This window comes from Bombina bombina, chromosome 2 (genome assembly GCF_027579735.1).
Source record: "Bombina bombina isolate aBomBom1 chromosome 2, aBomBom1.pri, whole genome shotgun sequence".
Lineage (NCBI taxonomy): Eukaryota > Metazoa > Chordata > Amphibia > Anura > Bombinatoridae > Bombina > Bombina bombina.
Genome location: NC_069500.1, coordinates 931,650,058 through 931,669,005, shown reverse-complemented (window position 1 = coordinate 931,669,005; position 18,948 = coordinate 931,650,058). Strand labels below are relative to the sequence as shown.

General features: G+C 36.9%; 1 protein-coding gene across 2 annotated transcripts in view; it reads left to right on the top strand.

The window, feature by feature from the left end:
* PTPN13 (protein tyrosine phosphatase non-receptor type 13) overlaps window positions 1-18,948 on the top strand; it is a 565,956-nt gene that overhangs the window by 400,273 nt on the left and 146,735 nt on the right. For both annotated transcript variants that reach the window (XM_053703380.1, XM_053703379.1), the window contains exons 20-22: window positions 4,819-4,875; window positions 11,938-12,027; window positions 15,335-15,442. In XM_053703380.1, the coding sequence (XP_053559355.1) occupies window positions 4,819-4,875; window positions 11,938-12,027; window positions 15,335-15,442 (255 nt within the window). The remainder of the gene's footprint in view (window positions 1-4,818; window positions 4,876-11,937; window positions 12,028-15,334; window positions 15,443-18,948) is intronic.

Below are 18,948 nucleotides of genomic sequence, written 5' to 3'. Positions count from 1 at the left end.
AACAATATCATATCTTTACATGCCGCCACACAATTATCACTTAAAACTAAAACTGCATATGAATACCACATACTTAAAACATGCTGGTGACTTTGAAATACAGTTACATAAAATAACATTACAAAATATCTTCTTAAAACGTCTGATTTCCCAACAGAGAAACATAAGGAAACATTCTTACGATACAGACACTCAAGTTCATTCCATCTCGCATACCAGAGATTCACTCCCTTTTTTCCTTTCTCAGAAAAGCATCTATTTTCTAGCGTACGACATACATATATATATATAAAAAACACTAGATTAACTTTTCACCATTTCCACAATGCATTTTTTCTTTTTTTCCGAAACCCCACAAAATGGCCACTTTTGCAGGGTTTGAGACAATCATTTTCAAATAATACATTCTGTTCCTGGTCCAAAGTAAATCTGTTACACGCATACCATAGTGAGAACCTACAGACCATCACACATTATGCATCTCAATATACAAAATTTCAGTTTTGTTACTGCAAGCAAACAAAAAAAATCTTACAAACGGAGACAGGATTTCTTTTCTCTCTTTTTTTTTTCTTTTCTGAGCTATGTGCGCGCTCAGTGGTGGCCCCCCTTCTTTGCCTGCTACATTCTTTAACACAGAGATTTCTCTATTTATCAAACAGCAGTACTTACTGACCGTGTTTTTTAAAAAAATATTTCTGTCTTTTGCAGAAACTATTAACTCTTCTTTTCTTTTACCTTATACATGTAATTTTCTCTGTGCATTCTTATCTATGAGCAGTTCCCCTTTCTCAATACAATAATAGCCACAATTAACATGCACAGCCACTTAATATTTTCTACGCACAGCATAATTTTATATAGCAGCAAAAGCAAGCATCAGATATCAACATGAGCTTCAGGTGGGTAGCAAAACTCTATTATGGGAATGAATATGGGAAACTTCAACACACGTGAGACTTACTCACTTCACTGCCAAGTTGCCCGGGGGACCTTATCTTAAAAGAACCTCCCGTCGACTGGCATACATATATTACTTGCGCGCTTATCACCGACAGGACTCACAATACCTGTCGTGTCCCAGCACAGGACTGATTACCTGTCTGGAGGGGTATCACAACTGCCGGCAGGACTTTAACCTCCGCAAACCTGTGCTTCAACCACAGGAACCCCTTTAACCTTATATCATATATTATCAACACCTATTACCAGACTAAATTTAGGTTCAAATTCACAGAAAGAAAGCATGGTAAAAGCACTCATAGTTACTCACTGCGAATCCCACTGTCCTGACGCCAAAACTGTTAGGTGTCCCCTTCAGGGGGTAAGTGTCAGTGCAGGCCAAAGCCTGGGGCCTAGTGTACCACCTGAGGCATATGTAGATTACCTGATAAGGGCCCCTTAGAATGACTCAGACCACGCAGCAGTATGATCGAAAGCCAATTCTGTTTATTGCACAGTGCAAGCCTTTCTTATAGTGACATACAGGGTTAAGGGGATGACACGCTAGGACCGCGTCATCTTACACAGTTATACAGAGCAATTTACAAGGAAAAACTGGAACATGAGTTTCTCATAACAATATTTACAGAGTCATAACAAACTACCATCTGCAGAGACAACCGAGTGTCTAAAGCCTCTTGTTTACATTATCTTATTCTATCTTACTTCTAGGCATTAGGCCAGGGTACATTGGCAAGGCCGAATAGCTAAAGAAACTCATAACATGCATATAATTCTCACTGCATAATACCCCAGTATAATAAAGTCTATTCATTACAAAATGGCTGCGAGGAACAAGATGGCTGCCATCAGGTTCATATTACCCCTAACAGTTCTGTAACTCCTAATTAACTTACTCTGGCTTGAGGAAATGTGCTCTAATGCTTTTAAGAAGGTGAGACACACGCTCCACCTGCGACCCACTGTTTATAATAGTGATAGACATACCTGTTGTACATAAAATAAATACATAGAAATATATATAAAGTATGTGATTTTAGTTAAAGAGAAAATGATGGAAAGGAATGGACAGAAATGATGTGGGAAATCAGTGCTACCATAGTAATGAACTGCATGTGTTAAAGAAATCATTATGCACTTATCTGTCTTTTTCTTTTTAATAACGTATGTTTTAATGTATGTGCATCCCTAACAGTAAGCGCACTCGCTCTTTAAGTAATAAGCATATTATAATTATAATTTTAATGGAGGTGGCGTGGGCCGCACAAAATTAGGTTGAGGGCCGCATGAGGCCCGCGGGCCGCAAGTTTGACACCCCTGCAGTAAAGGGATATGGAAGCCAAAATGATACTGTTTTGGTTCAGATGCTGCTTTAAGAGACTTTTCAATTTACTTAAAGGGACACTCAAGTCAGAATTAAACTTATATGATTCAGACAGAGCAGGCAATTTTAAACAACTTTCCAATTAACTTCCATTAACAAAAGGAGCATGTGCAAGAATGCACAGAATATACATATATGCATTTGTGATTGGCTGATAGCTATCACATGATACAGGGGGAGTGGAAATAGACATAACTAATTAACTTGTATGATCAAATGTGCTTTGTTTGATTGGTATCCTTTGTTGAAGGATCAACAATGCACTATTGGTAACTAGATGAACACATCAGGTAAGCCAATGACAAGAGGCATATATCTGCAGCTACCAATCAGAAGCTAGCTCCCAGTAGTGCTTTACTGCTCCTAAGCCTACCTAGGTATTCTTTTCTACAAAATATAGCAAGAGGACAAAGCAAATTAGATAATAAAAGTAAATTGGAAAATTGTTTAAAATTACATGTTCTGATTCATGAAAGAAAAATGTTGTTTCATATCCCTTTAAATATTTCTTTGAAGCCTTTGTTAAATAGCTTAACTAAGTAGGTTCATGAGCAGCTGTTCACTACTGTAGGCTCACACGTGTTCAGCTAGCTCCCAGTAATTCATTGCAGCTATGAAGCTGACTTTTCAACAAAGGAAACCAAGAAAACAAAGTAGAAATAAACTGGAAAGCCTCTTAGAATTGCTCGCTGTTACTAAATCATGAAAGTTACATTTTTTTTACTTTCATGTCCCTTTAATGCTGCAATGCTACTTTAGAATCCATAGAAGAATGTTGTTCTTGTAAATTGCCAAAGAATTCCTAATATTTAGGCCTACTACCTAGACTTCTATTTACACACCTTGGCTCTGAACAAATTATAATTTAGTGGTACAATGGTGACAATTTTCCCAAAAATGACCAATTTCCTTTAGGTATTTCTTCCAGCCAATCATTTTAATTAGAACACGTCACTTACCAATAGTAGTTTATCAATTATTTCTCTATCTAAAAATAATGGTCATAAAATGACTCCAGCGCAAGAAACAGGGAAAGTCAAATATGAAAAGAAAGTATATTGCATGAACATTTAATTTTGATCATTTTTTAAATGACACATTGTCCATGGACAGGGTCCAATTACATACTCCCAGTAGAGGTCTGTTTAGGAAAATATTTAAAGGGACAGTGTTCTGTGATTTTCGGTTTCTCAACTTTTGTGTTTCCAATAATCCATTTTACCTTCGGGAGTGTATTGCATTATTTACAGAAAGCTTCTATACCTTGATTTTGTCATTTGAAGTAGCTGTTTTTGTCTTTTTTGTCCCCACCTATACTAAAAATTTCAGTCCTTAAGTAATTTTATGGAAAAGCTATGTAAACAAGAAGGTTTAGAAAAAATCATGCTACCAGTGGGGGGTGGGGGTGGGGGGGTGGGTGACAGAGAGGTACTTATGTTCATTAACATTGTTCTCTCTAAGTAAGAAGGACTTGGTGTAAATATAGAAAGCTAATGAGGTCCATTTAATTGGTTTGTGTTTTTAAATAACATAAGTGGCTATTTCATGTACAAAAAAAGTCAAAGGAGCAATATCCCGTACATTTTATATCTTGTAACTGGTATAACAAATTATTGGAAGCTCATAAAACTGACACCAATTTTAAAGTACAGTGTCCTTTTAAACACAATATTTATTCAAAGTCATCTAAAAGGCACAGTCAATTGAGACACATTTATTCTTTGCAAAATATCCAACATTTTAAATTACCTTGACAAAATATCAACATATAGCAATTTCTGCATTTACCAGATTTATCTAGCACCCAATGGCACGTGACATTTTTATCTGTAGCTCACACCATATATTGCTAAATACGTATGAACAGTAGTTTAGACCAACTCTAAATATGTCACATTACTACACCATGTTAGTTTATGCATGTTGTTCCCTCTGCTATTATAATCTTTGTTTTGTTTATTAAAGAGACAGTCTAGTCCAAAATTAACTCTCGTGATTCAGATAGGGCATGTAATTTTAAACAATTTTCCAATTTACTTTTATCACCAATGTTGCTTTGTTCTCTTGGTATTCTTAGTTGAAAGCTTAACCTAGGAGGTTCATATGCTAATTTCTTAGACCTTGAAGGCCACCTCTTTTCAGAATGCATTTTAACAGTTTTTCACCACTAGAGGGTGTTAGTTCATGTGTTTCATATAGATAACACTGTGCTCATGCACGTGAAGTTATCTGGGAGCAGGCACTGATTGGCTAAACTGCAAGTCTGCCAAAAGAACTGAAATAAAGGGGCAGTTTGCAGAGGCTTATATACAAGATAATCACAGAGGTAAAAAGTGTATTAATATAACCGTGTTGGTTATGCAAAACTGGGGAATGGGTAATAAAGGGATTATCTATCTTTTTAAACAATAAGAATTCTGGTGTAGACTGTCCCTTTAAGCAATACTGATCAAATATATCTTATGTTTCAGGTGTCAGTATGCACAGTCCTGGCAATACTTCATCCCCCATTCCCTACAACGGAAATGGTAGGTCTGTTATGTACATAGATTCATTTTTTTTAAATTTAAATTAAATAAAAACATTTTCAGGCCCATTTATCAAAGGTCTTGCGGACCTGATCCGACACTGCGGATCAGGTCCGCAAGACCTCGCTAAATGCGGAGAGCAATACGCTCTCCGCATTTAACATTGCACCAGCAGCTCACAAGAGCTGCTGGTGCAACGCCGCCCCCTGCTGACTCGCGGCCAATCGGCCGCCAGCAGGGAGCTGTCAATCAACCCGATCGTATTCGATCGGGTTGATGTCTGGCGATTCCTGTCCGCCTGTTCAGAGCAGGCGGACAGGGTTATGGAGCAGCGGTCTTTTGACCGCTGCTTCATAAGTTGTGTTTCTGGCGAGTCTGAAGACTCGCCAGAAACACGGCCCTTCAAGCTCCATACGGAGCTTGATAAATGGGCCTGAATATGTTATCTTCATATCAAAGGAATATGTAATCCTTTTTTTTTTCTTGCAGGATTCAGATAGAGCATGATATTTTATCAAGTTTCTAATTTACTTATGTTATCAATTTTTCGGAGTACCTTGGGTATCTTTTGTTGAAAAGCACAGAGATAAACTCAGGAGCCGACCCATGCCTAGAGCACTATATGGTAGTAGTTTTGAAAGAACGTTATTTATTTGCAAGAGCACTAGATTGCAGAACTATTTCCTGCTATGTACTGCTCGAGATACCTACCTAAGTATCTCTTCAACAAAGAATACCATGGGAATGAAGCAAATTTCATAATAGAAATTAAACTAGAAACATTTTTTTTTTTAAAGATGATCTGTCTTAATCACAAAAGAACGTTTTTGGGTTTTATATCCCTTTAAGCTCATGAATTTTGTTTGGTGATCTTCACATCAGTTTAATTACTATTGCAGATACATCTTGTTTGTTTTTAAAGGGACAGTCTAGTATAAATTAAACTGTCATTATTCAGATAGGACTTTTCATTTTAATCAACTTTCCTATTTACTTTTATCATCAAATTTGCTTTTTTCTCTTGGTATTCTTAGTTTAAACTAAACATAGGTAGGCTCATATGCTAATTTCTAAGCCTTTGAGGGCTGCCTCTTATCACATGCTTTTTAAATCTCTTTTCAACACAAAGAGACAGAAAGTACACGTGGGCCATATAGATAACACTGTGTTCAGGCACAGGGGGTTATTTAAGATTTAGCACAAAACAATGCTAAATGCAAGACAATAGATAATAAACAGTCACAGTCATGTGATCAGGGGGCTGGAAGAAGGTTCCTAGATACAAGGTAATCAGAGAGGTAAAAAGTATATTAATATAACTGTGTTGGTTATGCAAAACTGGGGAATGGGTAATAAAGGGATTATCTATCTTTTAAAACAATAACAATTCTATGGTTGACTGTCCCTTTAACAGAATTCAGTAGCCCTTCTTCCTAATTGTTCATTATAATTACTGAAGACCATCCCACCTTATCTTTGGTTGCAAGAGACATCGTTTTTGTATAATCACCACACTTGTTATATAAAAATATAACCTCAGTTTTCATTTCACATTGTAAAGAAATAATTTAAAGTGATTGTAAACTCTCTCTTTTGTATCCACAGATCCGGAATGTTAGTGATATTTTAAATGGAGTTAATTCAGCAGTTGTAATGAAGATGCGCTATAACTTACTTTTTAATGTAGCGCTGGAATTTAGATTCCCTGCGCTCCAGCCGCCCACTTCAAAACTATTTTTGTTTGGTGAGCTAAGGGTTTAAGCTGTACTGCACTCGCACAAATTTTTTTTTGTATCTAGAGCACTGATTGGACAACAGTTTGACTTTTGAAGTGGGCGGCCGGAGTAAGATAAAGCGCATCTTTATTACAACTGATGAATTAAAGGGATATGAAACCCAAAAAAAATATTTAGCAATTTAGACAGAGCATACCATTTAAAAAAAAGTTTCCAATTTACTTATATGATCAAATTAGCTTCTTTTCTATGATATTCTGTGTTGAAGAGATAACTTTGTAGTAGTGCTGCTATCTAGTGCTCTTGCAAATTTATAACATTAGTGGAAAACTGCTTCCATTTAGTGCTCCAGAAATGGAATGGCTCCTAAGCATTACATCCCTGCTTTTCAAGAAAAGATACCACGAGAACTAAGAAAAGTGATAATACAAGTAAACTAGAAAGTTGTTTAAAATTGCATGCTCTATCTGAATCATGATTTTTTTTTTTGAGTTTCATATCCCTTTTAAAGTCCATCTAAAATATCACTAACTATCGGATCTGTTTAAACAAAAAGGAAAGTTTACCATCACTTTAAGCTGCATTCAAAAGGCTTCATTAAACTAAAGTAATAGAAGTGCTGAGAATAGTGCTCCGTCATTCCCGGAAATATTTATTGTTATTCATGTGTGAAATATCTCAGTTTGTCAGGATTCTTTTTAATATATTCTACGCTAACAGACGAAATGGGAAAATAATTAACTCTTAAATAAACACAGAACATATTTCTGACTTCAGGTTCTTATTTTATATGGACCTTTCTGGCCTAGTACTAGAATGGTATTTCTACAGGAAATCTGGTTTCTATCTTTTTTAATGTTCATATTACAGGTCCCGGATTTTTTGTTGCTGCATATAGGCGTAGGTTTGGCCAGCTGGTTTTATTATATTTATTTAATTTATTTATTTTGCCGAAACAATACTTATGGTGACAGCTTATGGGACAATTATTTGAAAAATAAACTGTTCTATCAGTATTTAGTTTTTTGTTGTTGTTGTTGTTTTTTTTTTACTGTAATTTTAATTTAAGTAAAGAAACAGTACTATGGGATGTTCTTATTATTTAGAGTACGTAATTATAGCACTAGTGAGTCTGCAGTGCTAGGTGTTTAATTGCGCCCCCCCCTCCGGGGTTAAAAACATAGTTAAGGTGACGGTAAATTTGCCGTAATACAAAAAAAATTTTAATAAAAGTTTGTCATCATCCTTTGTTTTTATTGTGCTCAATTGAAGTTAATCATTTACATTACCCCTTCTCTCTAGCGCCGCTATGTCCGTCCTTCGTTAAAGTAATTTTTTTAATTTTGCTGTTTGCCAATGCCAATCCAATTGCGTGCCTTACGGCACTTGAAGACAACAAAAATCACATTACAGAGCTTCACATGCACTCAGATTTGCGGTTTATAATTCACATAGCTCTCTACGTCACTAAACAGTAGAAACAGGAAATGTAGGGGGTGGAGGAAGCAACAACAACAACAAAAATGATAGGAATAAAAGTGTAATTTATTAAAAATAGGAATACAAATATATTTTTTTTTAGCGGTTTGAGTACTGAGGTTATGTAAGAAAAGCGTTTCAAGTTGGTTGAATTTAAAGTACCCCTTGGGAGCAACAGAGCACCATGAGCCCCAGGCGCATACAGTTGGTGATCCAATCAGCAGCGGCAGTTACACAACTTAGCTGCATGACTTCCTGTGCTGATTGGCTCAACGACATTGACTGCTCAGGACCAGCAGTTGTTTGCAGCTGTTACCCACAAAGGGATTCAAAATAAAGCATTGCTGAGTCCTTAGTGCAAATAAATTAAAGCATGGAGGTTTTGCACTATAATGTGTAACTAGACACAGCATTCTTAAAGGGACAGTCTAGTCAAAATTAAACTTTCATGATTCAGATAGGGCATTTAACTTTTCAATTTACTTTTATCATCAAATTTACTTTATTCCCTTGGTATTCTTAGTTGAAATCTAGACCTAGGTAAGATCATATACTAATTTCTAAGCACTTGAAAGCCGCCTCTTATCTTAGTGCATTTGACAGTTTTTCACAGCTAGAGGGCATTAGTTCATGTGGGCCATATAGATAACATTGTGCTCACGCCCGTGTAGTTACCTAGAGGTCAGCACTGATTGGCTAAAATGCATGTCTGTCAAAATACCTGAAATAAGGAGGCAGTTTGCAAAGGCTTAGATACAAGGTAATCACAGAGGTAAAAAGTATATTAATATAACAGTGTTGGTTATGCAAAACTGAGGAATGGGTAATAAAGGGATTATCTATCCTTTTAAAAAATACAAATTCTGGAGTAGACTGTTCCTTTAAAAATACTTCTCAAAAAATATTTATATAAAAAAAAAATTGTCAATTCTATAAAATCAATATTTATGTAGCTTTGTCTTTTTGTTGAACACTTTTCAGTGACTGAAATAACACAGATGTCACTTTTTCTTTCCCAGATTTATTCTTTAAACAATCCATTCAAGTGTGTAAAGGCAATGATCATTTCATAAGCCAATATTTTGTCAGTCTTTATTGGAATTGGCAAAAATGGAGTTGTAAGTGCCAGAAGATGCCACACATGCTTTTATATTGTTAGGCAACTGTTGTTTTGGAATTTCAGAGTGGAATGAGCTTTTACCTTATTTATAAAATAATGTTGGCTTAGTTTATGTTTATTGCATAAATAACCATAAGAGCTAACGTAATGAAATATTGCATCACACGTAACAAAATGTATCTGTAGCTAGGGTTGGTAGGTGTCCAGTATCCAACTGGGCAGTCTAATATTTAATTTGTCTGTCCAGCATATACAGCTTTGGAAAAAAAATAAGAGACCACTGCAAAATGAGCAGTTTCTCTGGTTTTACTACTATTAGGTATGTGTTTGAGTTAAATGAACATTTTTATTTTATTGACTACTGACATTTCTCCAAAATAAAAATATTGTCATTTAGAGCATTTATTTGCAGAACATGACAGCAAAAAAAAAAAAACAAGTTAATATGCATTTTAAAACAACACAATTCTAATGTTTTAACTTGAGTATAATTGATAAATCAATATTTGGTGGAACAACCCTGATTTTCAATAACGGCTTTCATGCGTCTTGGCATGCTCTCCACCAGTCTTTTATATCGCTGTTGGGTGACTTTATGCCACTCCTGGCACAAAAAATCAAGCAGCTCAGCTTCGTTTGATGGCTTGTGACCATCCATCTTCCTTTTGATCACATTCCAGAGGTTTTCAATGGGTTTCAGGTCTGGAGATTGGGTTGGCCATGACAGTTTCTTGATCCGGTGGTCCTCCATCCACACCTTGATTGACCTGGTATAGAGCATTGTCCTGCTGGAAAAAAAACAATCCTTAGAGTTGGGGAAATTTAATTTTACTCAAACACATACCTATAAATAGTAAAACCAGAACCTTAGTCTGGTCTGACAATGATGTGGATGCATAGCTATCATGGACTTTAGGATCATGTATCGATCTGAGGTGGGATGTGGATGTATAGCTATCAGGGACTTTAGGATAATCTGATCTGAGGTGTGATGTGAATGTATAGCTATCAGGGACTTTAGGATAATTTATCTGATCCTGAGGTGTGATGTGAATGTATAGCTATCATGGACTTTAGGATAATGTATCTGATCTGAGGTGTGATGTGAATGTATAGCTATCAGGGACTTTAGGATAATCTGATCTGAGGTGTGATGTGAATGTATAGCTATCGGGGACTTTAGGATAATGTATCTGATCTGAGGTGTGATGTGAATGTATAGCTATCATGGACTTTAGGATAATGTATCTGATCTGAGGTGTGATGTGAATGTATAGCTATCATGGACTTTAGGATAATGTATCTGATCTGAGGTGTGATGTGAATGTATAGCTATCATGGACTTTAGGATAATGTATCTGATCTGAGGTGTGATGTGAATGTATAGCTATCATGGACTTTAGGATAATTTATATGATCTGAGGTGTGATGTGGATGTATAGCTATCATGGACTTTAGGATAATGTATCTGATCTGAGATGTGATGTGGATGTATAGCTATCATGGACTTAAGGATAATGTATCTGATCTGAGGTGTGATGTGAATGTATAGCTATCATGGACTTTAGGATAATTTATCTGATCTGAGGTGAGATGTGGATGTATAGCTATCATGGACTTTAGGATAATTTATCTGATCTGAGGTGTGATGTGAATGTATAGCTATCATGGACTTTAGGATAATTTATCTGATCTGAGGTGTGATGTGGATGTATAGCTATCAGGGACTTTAGGGACTTTAGGATAATGTATCCGATCTGAGGTGTCATGTGGATGTATAGCTGTCAGGGACTTTAGGCTCATGAATCTGATCAGAGGTGTGATGTGAATTCAGATCATGAAACCAACTACTGCTTTACCATATCATCTGCTACTCATCCTGAATTTTTGTGGAAGACAGTTGGTTACCCTGCTTGTTTTGGGTTATTAAAAAGTGAAGTTAAATCTATCCCAAATTTGTATTCCTCCCCCCCCCACCCTTGAAAGAGTGGAGTATAATGAAGGGAGGTAAAAAACAATTTCTTTATCTGTAAAATTGGGAAAATGAACTAGAGGTATGATTACATAGTAAAGTTACACACAGTCACAATGCTTTTTGTCTCCTGAGAAACACACAGGTAGTGAACCAATAAGAAGTTTGTACTAATCAACAGCCATTCCTAGAGACAGCATGAGAATTAACCAGTTGTATTAGTTAAAGTGATGGTAAATGTTACACTTCGTATAATCAGATCTGGAATCCAAGCAATATTAGATGAACTTTAATTCAGCAATTCTAATGAAGATACACTGTAACTTATTTTTTAATGTAGCCATGAAATTTGAATACGGCACTTTTAAACAATTTTTTCTTTGTGAGGTGATGTTTTAAACCTGTTCTCCAATCAACACTGTAGCCATACGGCACTCACACACAAAAAAAATTTGTATGAGTTTCGTATGGCTAGAGCCAGTTGGAGAACACATAAAAGTCACCTCACCAAAACAAAATTTGTTTTAATTTGTATGTTATGCCCTTGGTAGAGGAGACTCAGTTGCATTGATGCTCAGGCCCCCAAATGCAGCTCACCTCTCTTTGAGGCATGTTCCAGAACCTTGTCATGTCTACCTTGTCTTTGTTCCACATACAATAGTGTATATGTTGCATTTTTTTTATTACAAGAGTAATATAGAGTACAGTCAATAGTTGTGAGATTTCTTTACAGCATTTCAATCATTTCATTTCAGAAATCCTGCACAGTAAACTTAACGCAGCAGCTATGCCAGAGAGAGAGCTCACTCTGGTGAAGCTAAAGAAAGATCCAAAGTATGATCTGGGTACGTCACTTAAGTTTATTTATTTCAAATATGTAGCACAAAGAGAAATCTGTTGCCACTTTTTTTTTTTAAAGGAATATGAAACGCAAAATGTTTCTTTCATGATTCTTTCTCCTGCTATCTTTTGTTGAAAAGCAGGGACATAGGCTAAGGAGCCGGCCCATTTCAGTTTTGTAAGAATGTTATCCATTTTCAAGAGCACTAGATGGCAGAACTAGTTCCTGCCATTTTGGGCTCCAGATGCAGATACCTAGGTATCTCTTCAAAACAGATTATCATGGGAACTAAGCAAATTTGATAATAGAAGTAAATTGGAAACTTTTTTTTACAAGGATTGATAATGTTATCTGTTTATATTCTTGCTTTTATTTCCCATGTAAACTGTATCCATGACTTTCATTGGACTACTCTAGTTATGGTTTAAATACTACTGAAATTGTGGCTTGAGCAATAAAGTTCCAACAATGCAGTTTGTTCCTAGGAGCATAGACAATAAATCCTGCATGAACATTGAGATCTCGAATGAGAGAAGTTATGCCTAGGACTCTTACACTTTTGTGTTGAGTTGTACCACAAAGACTGCATCTATAAGAAACGAGAGATTAGCCACTTTGTAATACATCATTGTTAACATAAGTAGAACGTAACGTATTGTAACGCACCCATGATAGTCCTGTTTTTCTTTTGATTTTTCTTTCTGTTTTGTGAATTTGAAACAAATAAAAAAAAAAAAAAAAAAAAAAAGAAGTAAATTGGAAACTTTTTATAAATTTGTATACTCTATCTGAATCACAAAATACATTTTTTTGGGTTTCATATCCCTTTAATCTTTTAGTATTCTGTGTCACCGGTCACCCTGTAATTAACAACACTGTTTTGTTCAGTACTTTTTAACTCCATATTAAATCTGATACTCATTATTTGATCTAGGACATTTGAATAAATATTGGGTTTGTTCTGCTGTGTTTTTGTATTATTTGTCTCATTAATGCACATAAAATATTGAGCTCTGCAATAAGAACATGATCCAATACATTAGAGCATTTTCTTATTGCACTATTGCTTGCATATACCCATGTACTTAAAGGGACAGTATACTGTCAAATTGTTTTCCTTTAATGTGTATCCAATGACTTGTTATACCAGTTTGCAGAGTATAAGATATATGGAAAAAATAATTATTTAGGCTTATTTGTGTATATGAAATAGCAGATCTTGTTGTTTGAAACCACAGCCCTTTAAAATGGGTTGGGCTTGCATGTAAAATCAAATGTCATTATTTTATCACTTTCTGTACACACACACACACACATTTATTTTTTATTAACTCTGTCTACATACCAAAGCCCGGTATTTAGACCCCAATTCTAAAAAGATTCCTGGGCTGGTGAGATTCTATGAGAATGCTCGCCAGTACTTCTGTATACCCTGGTGGAATTCCACTTTTTACCTTGGAAACAGGGCGTCTTGCTAAGGGCCGTAAATTGCATTTTCCTACGTGAAGGACATAAATTACAAAAATGCACAATAACATTCGGAATTTTTACATTTTACAATACTTATAATTAAACCATTCACACACAAAATATGAAGGAAAAATTTGTATTGTTAAAGTGATGGTAAACTCACTACATTAAGTCTGCAATATATTAAAGCTCCCATTTTTAGGCTAAATAATGTAGGAGACTGAATAACCAGCAACTTTACTCGCACCGTAACCCTGTTCCTGGCCGCCTCCGTGTTAAAGAAATGTTTTCCTATTTTGACTGGCATATGGTACAGCCAATAGGGGATGCACCATACGCCCTATGTATTTTCTCATCGCTGTGCTCCTGTGCCGCGGCGTTGAGAGTTCTCAGTTAGGATTCCAAACTGTGCAGGTGCAGTTCTCAGAAAATCAGACAGCAGCCTGAGAACTGCACCTGCGCAGTTTGGAATCCTAATTGAGAACCCTCAACTGCGCGGCACAGGAGCGTGGCTATGAGAAAATACATAGGGTGTATGGTGCATACCCTATTGGCTGTACCATATGCCAGTCAAAATAGGAAAAAATTATTTAACACGGAGGCGCCAGGAACATGACAACGGTGAGATTAAAAGTTTTTAGTTATTCGGTCACCTACATTTTTTAGCCTATAAATAAAAGCCTCAATGTATTATTTTAACTTAGAGCTTTAATATATTGCAGACTTCATGTAGTGAGTTTACCATAACTTTAAGGTGCATCAAAATTCATAACAAAATTTTTACCAAAAAATCATATTTTATATTAAAAAAAAGAAAATTTGTAGGTAAATTACACAGGAATAAATAAAGGGATAGTAAAATCCAAATTAAACTTTCATGATTCCGATAGAGCATGTATTTTTAAACAACTTTCTAATTTACTCTTATCATCAAATTTGCTTTGTTCTCTTGGTATTCTTGGTTGAAAGCTAAACCTAGGAGACTCATATGCTAATCTCTAAACCCTTGAAGACTGCCTCTTATCTGAATGCATTTGACAGTTTTTCACAGCTAGAGGGCATTAGTTCATGTCTTTCATATAAATAACATTGTGCTCATGCACGTGGAGTTATTTAATTACCTGAAATGCAAGTCTATCATAAGATCTGAGATAAGGAGGCAGTCTGCAGAAGCTTAGATACAAGGTAATTACAGAGGTATATTTCTATAAAAGTGTAAAGGGATTATTTATCTATTTAAATAATAACATTAAAATGATAGTAAATCCTAGCATTTGTGAAACTCTAGGATTTACCAGTGGAACAAATAAAGGGGACTTTCAGTCAGGAAGTATAAAATACTTCATGCTGAAAGTTCCTTTATTTGTCTGAAGCGTTCGCTGCACTGATCTCCTCAGGCAGCCCACGGCAGAACGCTATTTTGCTTTGATATAAAATAAACGCCCCAAAAAGTAAATAACATGAATATTTCTATAAGCAAAATCTACACATAACCTGCGATTTAGATTATTTTAGATTATAAATTAGGTGCATATACTAGTTCTACTGGAGAAAATTCTCATTATTTTGCCTGAGCTCGCCTTTGAAAAAGCGCAAAAAAAATAAAATAATATAGTTTTTTATATATATCTGGGCGCAGTGAGGCAAACGCATAAGAGAATAAAAAGGAGAATTCTGATAGTGCTTCATAAATCTTGCTCTAAGTGCTTTTGCATTGTCTTTTTACTATGCATTTGTTGATTATGCAGTTCTTCTGTATTGAATGGTCCTTTAAGGGGAATATTTTACTATACCAAGTAAGATTAATGTGCTCTCACTATTTCCTAAATCTATTTATTTAGGTTTCCAGATTGTGGGAGGAGAAGCAACAGGCAAATTAGGCCATGGCATATTTGTTAGCTCTATAACACCTGGTGGACCAGCTGATGTTGATGGGCGTTTGAAACCAGGTATGGATTACACTTAAAAATAAAATATGTTCTAGTAATGAATAGTAGGGCAGGAAGGCTACACCTCCTCAATTTTTAGACTGTGGAGGGAGTAAGCCTAGTTCCATCCTTCAATAATCTCTATGATCAAAATAAAACAAATATATTTTCCCTGAAAGGGATATTAAATAGTAAATAAAAGATATAGTGACACGGGGGCGTGTCTAGGCAGCGGCCATGTTAGGTTGCAATATCTGCAGCTCTGAGTATGATCTCTTTAACCCGCCGGTTACAGAGCCCATCCTGCAAGTTGTTTAAAAATTACTGTCACACTTGCTCGACTCATGTGCCACTGAGTGGATTGATATAAAACTTGCAGGACTTATGATTACTGGATCCAGATCTAGACCGTTGAGACCTCCGGCGGCGGCCTCACCACGAGGATTCAACACCCCCCCCCCAGTACATGGGGTATAGCAGTCGCATCAGACTGCCTTTTCTTCACCCTAAGAGGGGAACCTTCAATTTTAATAAGCCGCTATTCCAATGGATCTCCTTACTATAGCAACCACGCCAAATCCAAATGGAGGCTGTTACTAGATGGGAAGCAGACATACACTGGCTCCTGCGGGATCATTACCGAAAACTAGAGAGAGACCTACGCCATATAATTTTTAATGTGCGGCCTCAGATACAACGGACACCACTCAATGGCACTCTGGGAGACCATGACTGCATCCTTGATCTGGGCTTGGCCGGGGGGGCAAGTCGGGGGGCTAAGTCGGGGGGCTGCCTCCTTGGCTACGGCACTGACCTTAGTAAAGCCAGAAGAGGGTCAGACTTTAACCACTAGCACTCCCACATTAGTGGACCCAGAGACTCCCAGAGACCTGTCTCCGATTCTAACTAAGCCCGTCTTGAGACAGTTTGAGGAAAACTACTGTGAAAACTGCAGAGGTATGTGATCCCGTGTGTGGTGATGGGGCAACAAATGAAGTCATTTCAGGGAGGCAAGGCTGGATTTTTCTTATGGTGCACAATGACATTACGGTCCTGAGCACTTTGGATCCACTTACTGTTAAGGACCGCCGAAACTTGCTCCCTTACTACGAGATGCACAGAGCACATGGTACATACAGACCGCCTCACACCCCCTTGAATAAACTAGGCTCCCAGGGGACAGCGGACTCTGATACAGGGACAGTGCATCCCCCTTCCACAAGTGTTAGAACGCCAAGAGATGATCGCCATGGTGTGGGGTTATAATGACAGGAACACTGCCTCGCTATAACGCCACACTGGCCCGGAGGGCAGTCATCAAACCCAAACTAATGTTTGCATCTGTTTCAGCTAAAGAGAAAAGCTGCTCCTCACATATTATGCTCCCAAAACCACGAGAAGTGAATTCAATCTAACGGAACATTGACCTCATGATGATAATATATCTGAGACATAGTTGATGTTTGCACACCATTTGCATTACTACCAAACTACTATACTTCTCAGGACTGTGTCTAAAAGCTCTTTTAACTACTTGCCAAACAAATCCCTATAATACATGAGCTCAAACGCCATACTCCTGCTAAGTGTCAAGTATATATAAGTCTCTAGCCACACGTTGCATGTCTCCATCCTGGGCCTCTGTCATTCCACTGTTTGATTTCCTCCTCCGTGTTGCCCACGCTTAGTAGGCTCTAGTATGCCTAATGTAGTTTTAATTTTAGCTTATATTGAGCTCTATTATGTTGATGCAATATATCCCTCATGTTTAAAGTGTACTGTATATGTATACAGTTTATTCCCATGTAGGTAATATCTTTTTTAAGTTACTAAAAGTGTTTGATGTTTTATTAATTTCATTTATTCATACTAATAGGGGGACACTAGGTAAGCATATCACCAACTTCATTTTAATCTTTTATATAGATAAGCACACATGTAGTGATGCCAGTAAAGATCACAGCTAACTCCTAAAAGAGATAGATAGAATTGATGGCTACAGTGGCTCTCTATATGTACGGAGATATATTTCTCCAACATAGGTGTGTCCGGTCCACGGCGTCATCCTTACTTGTGGGATATTCTCTTCCCCAACAGGAAATGGCAAAGAGCCCAGCAAAGCTGGCCATATAATCCCTCCTAGGCTCCGCCCACCCCAGTCATTCTCTTTGCCGTTGTACAGGCAACATCTCCACAGAGATGGCTAAGAGTTTTTTGGTGTTTTAATGTAGTTTTATTCTTCAATCAAGTGTTTGTTATTTTAAAATAGTGCTGGTATGTACTATTTACTCTGAAACAGAAAAGAGATGAAGATTTCTGTTTGTAAGAGGAAGATGATTTTAGCAAACGTTACTAAAATCGATTGCTGTTTCCACACAGGACTGTTGAGATGAAGTAACTTCAGTTGGGGGAAACAGTTGGCAGACTTTTCTGCTTGAGGTATGACTGGCCACATTTCTAACAAGACTTTGTAATGCTGGAAGGCTGTCATTTTCCCTATGGGGACCGGTAAGCCATTTTCTTAGTTTAAGTAAAAGGATAAAGGGCTTCATAAGGGCTTAAAAAGCTGGTAGACATTTTTCTGGGCTAAAACGATTACTTTACTAAGCATATTTGGCAGATTATAACTGTTAATAGTTATTATAATCTTGGGGATTGTTTTAAAAAAACGGCAGGCACTATATTGGACACCTTTTTCACTGGGGGCCTTTTCTAGTCATAGGCAGAGCCTCATTTTCGCGCCACTAATGCGCAGTTGTTTTTGGAAAGCAAGGCATGCAGATGCATGTGTGAGGAGCTTAGAACCACTGAAAAAGCTTATAGAAGGCGTCATTTGGTATCGTATTCCCCTCTGGGCTTGGTTGGGTCTCAGCAAAGCAGATACCTGGGACTGTATAGGGGTTAAATGTAAAAACGGCTCCGGTTCCGTTATGTTAAGGGTTAAAGCTTTCAAATTTGGTGTGCAATACTTTTAAGGCTTTAAGACACTGTGGTGAAATTTTGGTGCATTTTGAACAATTCCTTCATACTTTTGCACATATTCAGTAATAAAGTGTGTTCAGTTTAAAATTTAAAGTGACAGTAACGGTTTTATTTTAAAACGTTTTTTGTGCTTTGTTGACAAGTTTAAGTCTGTTTAACATGTCTGAACCATCAGATAAAAGATGTTCTATATGTATGAAAGCCAAGGTTTCTCCACATTTAAATATATGTGATAATTGTGACATAGTGTCCAAACAAAGTAGGGACATTGATGCCACAGATAATGATATTGCCCAAGATGATTCCTCAAATGAGGGGAGTAAGCATGGTACTGCATCATCCCCTTCTGTGTCTACACCAGTTTTGCCCACACAAGAGGCCCCTAGTACATCTAGTGCGCCAATACTTATTACCATGCAACAATTAACGGCTGTAATGGATAATTCTATTGCAAACATTTTATCCAAGCTGCCTACTTATCAGAGAAAGCGCGATTGCTCTGTTTTAAACACTGAAGAGCAAGAGGACGCTGATGATAACTGTTC